This window comes from Capra hircus, chromosome 5 (assembly GCF_001704415.2).
Source record: "Capra hircus breed San Clemente chromosome 5, ASM170441v1, whole genome shotgun sequence".
In the NCBI taxonomy this organism is placed as follows: domain Eukaryota; kingdom Metazoa; phylum Chordata; class Mammalia; order Artiodactyla; family Bovidae; genus Capra; species Capra hircus.
The window spans coordinates 26,725,501-26,736,011 of NC_030812.1; the positions used below are offsets into that span (position 1 = coordinate 26,725,501).

Sequence of the window (10,511 nt, forward strand, 5' to 3'; positions counted from 1 at the left end):
ATGTAATAGTCCCTTTCCCATCAAATGACAGTTTTTTTCTTAAATTACTGAGACCCGAGAGAAAATTACTGAGGATTCTTTTAAAATAATGATACCAGGGCTTCCCTGGTGTCTCACAGGGTAAAGCGTCTGCCTGCAATGCAGGAGACCTGGGTTTGATCCCTGAGTCGGGAAGATCCCCTGGAGAAGGAAATGGCAACCCACTCCAGTATTCTTGCCTGGAGAATCCCATGGACAGAGGAGCCTGGTGGGCTACAGTCCACAGGGTCGCAAAGAGTCAGATACGACTAAGTGATTTAAAAAAAAAAAAAATGATGCCAACATCATTCCTATACAGATGCACTAAGAAGTCTTATGTAAAATGGTATCGTATTTTGTATGATGTTTCTCAAACTAGATGGATGACAAATTACTAAGGCAAGGATCAAGAAAAATCTAAATATCATTTCTCGAATTGGTCTGTGGAGCATGATTGAACCCTATACAGAGCAAGGTTCTGATTTTTTGAAAGAATTTATAGAGTGTAGTAGTTACTCTGTATTGCAGATTAAAAGGAGATTTATGTGATATAAGGACTTCCCTGGTGGCTCAGATGGTAAAGCGTCTGTCTACAATGTGGGAGACCCGGGTTTGATTCCTGGGTTGGGAAGATCCCCTGGAGAAGGAAATGGCAATCCACTCCAGGACTATTGCCTGGAAAATCCCATGGACAGAGGAGCCTGGTAGGCTACAGCCCATGGGGTCACAAAGAGTCAGACACAACTGAGCGACTTCACTTTCACTTTCTTTCACTTCTGTGATATAAACATTCAACTGGACAACGGGTAGGAAAAATTAATTGGAACTGGCACCAAAGCAGGATGTGTGACAGAATGCATAATCATTGCAATTCTGTTTTTTCTTCCTCCCTCGATCCTGGACTAACAATTTTTTTAGTAAATAGAATATGCATATGGATTCCAAATGAAGGTAGAAGAGATTCCAAATTCACTTATCTGGGTAAAAGAAAATAGGTAGGTCTACATATATGGATTCAGAAAGGTATCCGAGATACACTGTGAAATTAAGAAAACAGAGTTTAAGAAATCGAGGTGCAGAACAGTATGATCCTACATATACAAAATAAAATGTGTTTGTATGTCTAGTTTAAGAACTTTTATAGTGGTTAACTGTGGGGGATGGAATGGGACATATTTAATTTTCTTTCCTTATTTCCTTTTGGATTTTGTGCATTTAAAAAATACTTTTTAATTAAAAAAATAAATTACCATTCCAATCAAGGCATGATTAATTTTAGCCATCCTTTTTTTTCACTACTAGATGACACACTTCCAATCAAAAGGACCAAATTGTGCAACCAGTCATATTAAATAAGTCAGAAGGAAAAGACAAACACCATATCACTTATATGTGCAACCTAAGATATGGCACAAATGAACCTATCTACAAAACAGAAAGACTCACAGACAGAGATCAGACTTGTGGTTGCTAAGGGAGGAGATGGGGGAGGGAGGAAGGACTGGGAATTTGGAATTATCAGATGTAAACTATTATATATAGGATGGATAAATAAGGTCCTACTGTACAGCACAGGGAACTATATTCAATCTCCTGTAATAAGCCATAATAGAAAAGAATAAAAAATAATAAAAAATGTTTCTATGAAGTAAAAGAAAGTGGGATAGTATCTACTCCATTGGGTTGATCATGAGCATTACATGAAACAGCCTGGTAGAGGACCAAGCAAGAAGCAAACTTTTGATAGTAGCAATTAACTATTACAGTTATTTACAAGAAACCCACTCACACACACACACACACACACATCTGTCCTTGGCACCACTTCTTCCTTAGGCTGAGATTTGTACCAAGGAGCACTTGTCAGGTGGGAACTTAATGATCACCAGTTTTCTTAACCTTAGATTCACAATTCTATTGCAATTTTTCCCACTGCCCTTGGACCATCTCATCTATTAGCTCCCTCTTATTTCTCTGAGAAGCTGTTTCCCAGAGCCCAGATACTTCCTCTGCCCATACCCCTACTCATATGAAACCCCTGAGCTTAGAGGTGATTTCTGCCTGATCAGACAGACAGGTCTATCAGGTCAGGGCATTCGTACGCTCATAGTATGGAAACAGCCACGGAAGACACAAAGGGATATGCAATAACGTCTCAACTTTTATTGACCTCCTGCCCCCCAGGGGACCCTGCTTCTGCTGCCTCAGTGCCTCAGAACTTTGGTGTCTGAGGTCTCAGACACCACTTTGCCATCCACGAGCCTGAGGGTGGTGGTCTTCTGGATGGTTTGCCTGGAGTTGCTACTGTCCAGAGCGTCGCCAAGACTGTAACAGAAGACAAAGCCCCAGTTATAAACAGCTCCGAAGAGAAAAGAGAAACAAAGAAACTGAAGAAAAATAAGCCTGGCCTTATTTCCTAATTCCCCTTTAGCTGCTTAAGCCAAATTCCACCTGTGCCTTAAGAACAGCTAGGGACAACACTTGGTCAATTCTCTTCTCGGGGCACGCACAGAGCTCCAGCCCAGTGCTCAGTGGGCCAATGAACAGGCATATGGGGGCTTAGGGATAAGTGGTAGCTTGATCCTAGCTTCTAGGGGTAGGAAGAGAGCCTCACTCACCTGAAATCCTCCCCATCTTCCAGCAGACGGCGGTAGGTATTGATCTCAGCCTCCAGCTTGACCTTGACATTCAGCAGGGCCTCGTACTCCTGGGTCTGGCGTTGCCCCTCTGCCCGGGTCTGGGCCAGCTCTGACTCCAGGTGCAGGAGGACTCCGTTGAGCTGCTCCATCTGCATGGCGTAGCGGGCCTCCACTTCCCTCAGGCTGTTCTCCAAGCTGGCCTTCTGCAGGGGCACAGGGAGAAGAGTGGGGTGAGACAGAGTGGAGAGAAAGACTCTGCAGCTTTCAGGCCTCTTTGAAACTGTGTTAAGTGCCTACTATTTGCCAGGCACTAGGCTAGTGGGTAGGAGCAGTGGGAAATGCAATGGGAGAAACAACTGTTTCCAGTGAAAGGAGCTGAGGGTTCTTACCAGATTTCTCATGGAGTCCAGGTCGATCTCCAGGGACTGGACGGTGCGCCTCAGCTCTGTGAGGGTCATCTCAGCAGCTCCTATCTCAGCGGTCTGCGAGGTGACCACTGTGGTGCTCTCCTCAATCTGCAGGGTGGATACAGTCCTCAGGTTCCTCCTTCTCCATCAGCCTCCCTCCCGCACCCTCACGCTTCTGTGCCGAGCCTGGCATCCATCACTGTCTTGTACCTGCTGGGACCAGTACTTGTCCAGCTCCTCTCGGTTCTTCTGAGCCAGCTCGTCATACTGGGCCCGGATGTCTGCCATGATCTTGCTAAGGTCCTGAGGTTTGGGGGCATCCAACTCCACGGTCAGCCCAGAGTTGGCAATCTGGTTTTGTAGACCCTTTACTTCCTAAAAGAGAGAGGGACAAATGTGAGGAAGGTCTCAGGGTCAGAGCACCAGGAAGCCTCTTTATCTGTGACTGCTTCTTCCAGGAGTCCTACAGGATCAGCTGGGGAACAGAACTGAGGAATCTTTTGACTTTGCTCTCTGGGCAATGCCAATTCTGGGCTTCTACTCCATATGGGTAAAATGCCCACTGTTAACCACCCATGCCTGTTGCTCACAGGTGGTGGTTTCTCTCTCCTTTCTTCACCCTGTCCCTCCATCTACAGAACTACTCCTTGCACCTTCCTCCCTCACCATCCTCTATCACATCTCACCTCTACTGCTAGCTGTTTCCATCTTGGTCCTCATCTCATCCTCTCACCCACGTCTTTTTGACCTCACCATGCTATAATTCCAGTTAACCACTGAGCATGGCAACAGTCTGATTAAGAAGTGCTTAGGCTGGTGGTTCTCAACTTCCCTGTAAGTCTTCTTGTACGTGGCTTGTTCCATCTACTCCCCGACCCTGACTTGTCTTGACCCCCTGGTGGCCAGGGGCCACTGCTTGCCTCCTCATGGTTCTTCTTCATGAAGAGCAGCTCCTCCTTGAGAGCCTCGATCTCAGTCTCCAGCTGCAGCCGGGTGACATTGGTATCATCGATGACCTTGCGGAGCCCGTGTATGTCACTCTCCACAGACTGGCGCATGGCCAGTTCCGTCTCATACCTAAGGGGAATGGAGGTGATCAGAAGGGCCATGCCTCTGGTCCCAAGCCTTCTCAACCCATGCCACCTCCTAAAAGCAGCCTCATGCCCACTGCACACCATCCACCTGAAGTCAGGAATCAAGCACTAAGCCTCTGAAAACCGTTCCTGGCACTTGGGGGGCAGAGTTCTTCACACTGAGTTACATGAAGAATAAATTGATGGTGCTTTACTCTCATCCACCCAGCTCCACCCACAACTGAACAAAATCCCCTTGACCCCAGCTTCCTAAACCCCCAGCCTTACTTGACTCTGAAGTCATCAGCAGCAAGACGGGCATTGTCAATTTGCAGAACGATGCGGGCGTTGTCCACAGAATTTGCAAAAATCTGGGGATATTGTAAACAGAGGTTGCTCCATGAATAGGAGTTCAGTGATGAGGTGGGCTGAGTGGAGGGTGTTAGGTGTCTCTGAAAAAACCTTCCTGGTCCCTGGAATAACCAGAGGCTCTCCTCGTATACCTAGGCCCTTCCACTTGTGCTCCTCATCCTGCTCCCTCCTTTCCTGGACTCCCAAATCCCACCTTTCCCAGTCTACCACTGCCTCTCTTTCTAGGCTTCTCCTGGCTGGCCTGCCTACTAAATGAGCAGCTACTGAAGAGTCCTCTCCCGGGTTCTCTCCTGATTTTTAGTGCACCTGCTCAGCGCCGGCCCCATTGGCCTCTTCCACAGGTAGGCCGTCTGTTTACTCCAGGATGACTCAGCCTTAGCCACATCCGCTTAACCCCTCCAACTGTCTTCCAGAAGCCAGAGTGTCTGGGTCCTCTGTGTGGGCCTGTTTCGCCTCCCTGCATGCTGTCCACTCCTCTGTGAAGCTCCCCCTCCTCTTCCCACTCTCCCCCGGGGAAGCTCTCCCGTGCCCTTTCAGCCACCCTTGGGGTCCCCGTGAAGCGGGGGTGGGGAGGCGGTGTGTATGGAAATCCAGGACATCCCTAATCCCGGCCGGGTGGAGTTGGGGGCGGGGCGGGAGATAGGGAGGGGAGAGGAGTGCATACACCTCCCCCTACTAAAATTCCTTTCCTTGGGGTAGGGGGAGGAGAGAGAAGGGAGTAGGTGACTGGAGGGTCACATTGGTTGGGAGTGGGAGCCACTCCCGCCGTGCCCGCTCACCTGAGCCCTCAGGTCCTCGATGATCTTCAGGTAGTGTCCCCAGTCTCTGACCTGGGGTCCCTTCTTCTCCAGGTGTTCCCGGATTTTGCTCTCCAGTCTCCGATTATCCGCCTCCAGGCTCCTCACCTTCTCCAGGTAGGAGGCCAGGCGGTCATTCAGGTCTTGCATGGTCTCCTTCTCGCCCTGGATGCCCCCTACCCCCACCAGACCCCCGGCCATCCCGGCGCCCAGGTTCCCGGACCCCCAGCCGCCCCGGACGCTGGTGGTGCGGGACACGGAGATCCGGGAGCCCGAGCCCCCGGCGCCTGCATAGACGCTGGCCGCGCTGCTGGCCGGTCGGACCCGGTGGCCCGACGACTGCACGGAGCCCAGGGACCGGTAGTTGGAGAAGGTGGATTGGGCGCTGAAGCTCATGATGTTTGTTCTCGAGGAAAGAGCGAGGCCAGGACTCTAGGTGCTGGACGGTGTAGTGTGTGAGGTCCGCAACTCAAGTTATAGCTCCCAGGGATGGGGGGGTGGGGTCCGGCCCGCAAGCCCCGCCCCCGCCATCAGAGTCGCCGCTGAAGCCTGGTCACAGGTGGGACCGCGGGGACTTGGCGCCCTTGGTTCCTCACCCTCCCGGCCTTTCCCCGCCCCCTCCGCACCGCCCCACCAAGGCCTCCCTCCACCCCCCAAGGGAGGGGGTGAGTGAGTGGGCCCGGGCCAGCCAAGGGCAGAAGGTGAAGTTGACTCTGGCAGCTGGGATTTCAGGGCAGGAAATGACGTTATTGTACCCCTCTCTCCCAGGTGGAGGAAGTACTGGCTTCGTAGAGAATTTGGGGGATGAGTGTCGAGCTGTGTGGGTCGTTGTCCTCAGCCTGCAGGCCAAGTTCTCGCCTGCAGGGGGCGTCTTGGGGGGGGTGGAAATCCCAAAGCCCCAGGAGTCCTGAGGAAGAAAAGCTGGGGGCTGGCGGAGAGGAAGAGAGACGCCATCCTGAGCCTCAAGTCCCGCTGGTTTACTCTCGCCCCTGCTGCCCGTTGTTCCCTAGCACACACTCAGACGTGTGCTGTCATTGCCCACAGACACACTCACTCACCAGTTACGTTCAGACTCCTGAAAACTCACCCTGAACCTCCCCTCCCCTGTGCCTCACCTCACTCCCATGGAGGCCTGGTCTTGGGAGTGCTTTGTGGTCTCAGCTGGAGTCTTCACTTCAACACACCTGTGTATCAGCCTTACCCACACCCTTGGGTAAACAAATAATTTCTGAGCACTCGCAGTTTAACAAATATTTGTTAGGCACCTACTGTGTGTCAGGCCCTGTTCTAATTGCCCGGACAGCAGCAGGGAGAAAAGACCAGTAATCCCTCATGGAGACTGTCTGAGAGGAGAAACATTCTAGCTGACACTCAGCCCTGGTGGCCAGCTCTCTCTCCCCCCTTACCAGGACTTTTCTGCAGGGCCCCTGCTTTTCCTCCAAAGGCTCCCTGCATCCCATGCCTGTCTCCAGGGGGCTGCCTCCTCCAGGAAGCTTATGTCAGGACATGGGTGAGACGATGGAAGTAGGGAAGTACCCCCTTTCCCCTTCACCCCAGAACCTGGATGGTGACCCCCTGTTGAATGAGCTGGAGGAATCCTGAGATACTGGGCCTTCAAGTCCGTCACCACTGGAAGCTCGTTTGTCTGGCAGGGCCTGGCATTACACCCCTGTCGGTACTCTTTGCTCTGGAGTGGACCTATTGATTCTTATCAAGCTGCCAGCTGAACTGAAGAGAAGGGGGCAGACAGGAAAGGAGGCCTGGGAAGAGAAGGGGTCCCAGGAATAATTAGGTCAGTGGACCAGGCAGGCACAGGTCAAATGAGGGACTTGGCCTTGGATCATCCCAGTCCTGGCATCTTCAGTTGGGGAGAGGCCCCTACCCAGCGCCCTGCACCCAGCAGGAGCTGGCTAGGGGAGGTCAGAGTAGGAAATGGCCAGGGGAGGGTTAGGGTCTGCTGAAGGCCAAGAGGCAAATGAGATGCAAATTTGCATACAAATGAATGACCACTAGGTTTGCCTGGAAGATTTCTGGGAGCTTAGAAGTCCCAGACAGTCAAAGAAGTTTCTCCTGCTTTCACCTTCACATTCTCCCACGAGGTTCCAGAATTGTCTCGTTGTGCAGAATTGCACAATAAGGTGTAGAGATTACATATATGATATATTATTGCCTTTGCTGTTTTTGCTTAACTTGAAGTCAGCCAATTTGGGTACATTGCCAGCTGTGTGACCTTGGGGAAGTCACTTGACTAGGCACTTCAGTTTCTTCTTTTGTAAAAGGAGAAGAAAGCGTGACCAGTCTAACTCCTGGGATGGCAGTGGATACTTATGTTAATTATCAGTCACGTATTCACTGAACAAATGCTGATTACTTACTGTGGGATAAATCTCCAAAAGGGCAGATGTCTCCAGGATATAAGGACTCTTTCTAAGTCACTTAAGACCCCTGGGGGACTTTGAATTCCAGCGGGGATCAGGTCCAGATCTAAGGATTCTTATCTAAGCTCTTTCCAGATCATTCTCTGACTGCTGCCTGACTCCAACAGCCTGGGACATTTTGGGGCCTGGGGAGGGAGGTGCTGTCTGGGGGTGGTGGAGGAGCGCAGCCAGCTGGGTCTTATCTCCCATAGCTGATGTTAGTGACCACATTCCTGACCTCTTGCAGCACTGGGGCAGATACTGACCTCAGGTTTCCAGCACCAGCCTGCCCTTTTCCACCACATCTAGATTCCTCTGTGGTTCAGAGCATTTTCACTTTTATCTGAGTGTCTCTGGGAGAGCTAGGGAGGGGGCATTTTTGAGCACCCTGCTTCCCAGCACTGAGGCTCTGAGTTGGGGGTGGGAGGCCAGGTGGGAAGGGGGATGGGTGATTTTGAGGCCAGTCCCCAGTGAAGGGGGAGCAGGAGGGGCCTTTGAGAGAGGCCAGAACAAAGACATTGAAGAGAAGGCTAGCTGAGTGAAGAGACTTGGCTGAGGGGGGGTTGGTCCTGAAGGAGGGAAAATGGTCCCCACCTCCATCCTGCCCTGGGTTCCGGCGTCCTGCTGAGGGGTCACTGGGGAGCTGGGGACCTGAGAGACAGGTTTAATTCCTGAGTAAAGTCTGAGATGACCCTGATAAGGAGGGGTCAGCTCTTTCCTCCCCCTCCCCGCACTCTCCCGGGGAGGGCAGGAGCCACAGCCCTGGGAGAACTAGATAGTGGGGGGATTAAGGGATTGGGGGATCATGAGGGCCTGGAGCCCCTTAGGCTTTGCTTTATCATTTAGGCTACAAATTTTGTACCCAACCCTGAGGAGGTGGCTGTTTAGAAAAGGAACTGAAATGTGAGGGTGGGGGTCTATAGCGGGGAGTTATGGGGTGGGGTGAGGGTTGGGCACGTGTCTGATTCTCCTCATCTTCTCCAACAACTGAAGGATAGAGAATGACTCCAGACAGGATTTCCAAAAGTGTGTGTGTTGCAGGCAGTGAGAGGTCCTTGTAGGGACAGTAGGGGGCAGTGAGGCGGGTGAGCCGTTGGCCTGGGAGGCTCCCTTCAGCTCCCCTCAGTGGAGGGCCTGGCTTGCAGGCTGCCCACAGGAGGACTGCAAGGGATCCTGAGTCAGGGGCAAAGCCTGAGAGGAAGAGAACAGACAGAGGTGGGGTGGGAGTGAAACCCGAGGGAAAAGAGTCTGGGGCTGTGTGAGAATTCTTGGCATGTAAGGGAAGCTCCGTAAATAACTTTGATTCAAACCATTAATGAAAAGGGGGCTCTAGGAGAGGCGGTGGCGGGGGTGGTCAGGAAATGTGGTTAGCTAGGCTGCGGAGGCCAGTGGGATGATGGGGATGGCGACTGGGTTGGGAGCAGGAACCCATGAGAGTCCCTCATGACTTTTGGGAATTTCTTTGAAAGTGTCCTTGTGCCCTGTGGAGGCCCTGGACCTACCTGTCCAGTGTCAGTAGAAGACGGCTTCTGGGGGTTCTATCCAGGCCCTGTCCCTAGGATTCGGAAGGTTAAAGAAGGCTCTGGTGCTTTTATATCATTACTTCAGTTGGATTTGTATCCTGGCTTATTTTCCAGGGATAAAGTTCAGCCCTGAGAAATATTTAGCTGTCCAGGAATTTCCAGTGATAAAGCTCAGAGAAATCGGGCCCTTCCAGAGTCCCCTCAGCTCCATGGGGTCCCCTGCGGTCTTCTCTGACAAAGGCAGCTCTCACCTACCAGGACAGGGGTGGCCGCTCCTATTCTTATAACCTCTTCCCCTTCCCTACTTCTGACCCTGGTGCTCCTGGTCACTCTCCAGGTACCTCAATGCCATCCCCCAGCCCATCACCTCCTTTCAGTCAGCCAAGAGGTGGGTGGGGCAGAGAGTGAGTGTGGCACTTGGTGTCCAAAGACCTGGGTTCAGGGTTCCACTGCTGGCTGGGTAAGCTTGGGCAAATTTACCTGCCTTGGTCTCCTCAGTTATAGAATAAGGATAGTAGTTATATCTACAACTAGAGCTGAAGAAGGAAATGGCAATCCACTCCAGTACTATTGCCTGGAAAATCCCATGGACAGAGGAGCCTGGTAAGCTACAGTCTATGGGGTGGCAAAGAGTCGGACACGACTGAGCGACTTCACTTTCACTTTCAGAGTTTTCATGAGGATCAAATGTGACAGGCTGCCTGGAAGAGCTTTGACAGCAGAATAAGCTAGTCAGTTTCCTTTCTTGTCTGGTTTGCCCACATTTATTCCTTTTCTTCCCAGACCCTTTATTTCACTCTCACTACCTTCTAGCCTTCTGCTCCCTGCTTGTCACTATTTCTTTTACTTTCATTTGAGCATGGGGCAGGGGTGACTAAAACTGAGTCTATGGAAAAGGGATGAAATGGAAAAGTAGAGTGTCTGAATACCCATTTCAAACTCATCCCATCAACGTCCACATCTCTATCAGCCTCTCTCGCTTTGGCTTGGAACCTGGCAGATCTACCAGCAATGTCTGGGGAAACTGTCCTGTGAGCAGCTAGACAAGCAACGCTACAGCTTGAGTGAGGCATGAGGTATGGAATGCAGCTTGTGGGGCCAAGGCTAGCCCTCAGGGCCTTTGCACAAACTGGAGGAAGTCAGCCTCCTCGTCTCTTTGGCCTGGTGCCCTTGTGTAATGACCGACTTGCACAGGCAGATGTGGTAGCCCTGTCTGAAGCCACCCCCCTTGGGGATTTGGGGAAAACCCTGGTGTGGATGAGCTG

At 51.4% G+C, this 10,511-nt stretch overlaps 1 protein-coding gene across 1 annotated transcript; it reads right to left on the reverse strand.

Annotated features, from left to right (window-relative positions):
* KRT18 (keratin 18) lies at window positions 2,160–5,909 on the reverse strand. The gene is made up of 7 exons (XM_005680092.3): window positions 5,289–5,909; window positions 4,426–4,508; window positions 3,985–4,141; window positions 3,275–3,439; window positions 3,047–3,172; window positions 2,637–2,860; window positions 2,160–2,343 (listed from the first exon to the last, which is right to left on the reverse strand). Exons 1-7 carry the CDS (start codon window positions 5,700–5,702, stop codon window positions 2,223–2,225), a joined length of 1,290 nt encoding a protein of 429 aa, XP_005680149.3. The 5' UTR covers window positions 5,703–5,909; the 3' UTR covers window positions 2,160–2,222.

Excerpts from the sequence above, each read along its gene's own strand:
- KRT18 (XM_005680092.3), bottom strand. The coding sequence starts at position 5,702 with ATGAGCTTCAGCGCCCAATCCACCTTCTCCAACTACCGGTCCCTGGGC. Across the intron at positions 3,440-3,984 it reads TGAAGAAGAACCATGAGGAG|GAAGTAAAGGGTCTACAAAA; the intron begins GCAAGCAGTGGC and ends TCTCTCTTTTAG. Across the intron at positions 2,344-2,636 it reads GAAGATGGGGAGGATTTCAG|TCTTGGCGACGCTCTGGACA; the intron begins GTGAGTGAGGCT and ends CTTCTGTTACAG.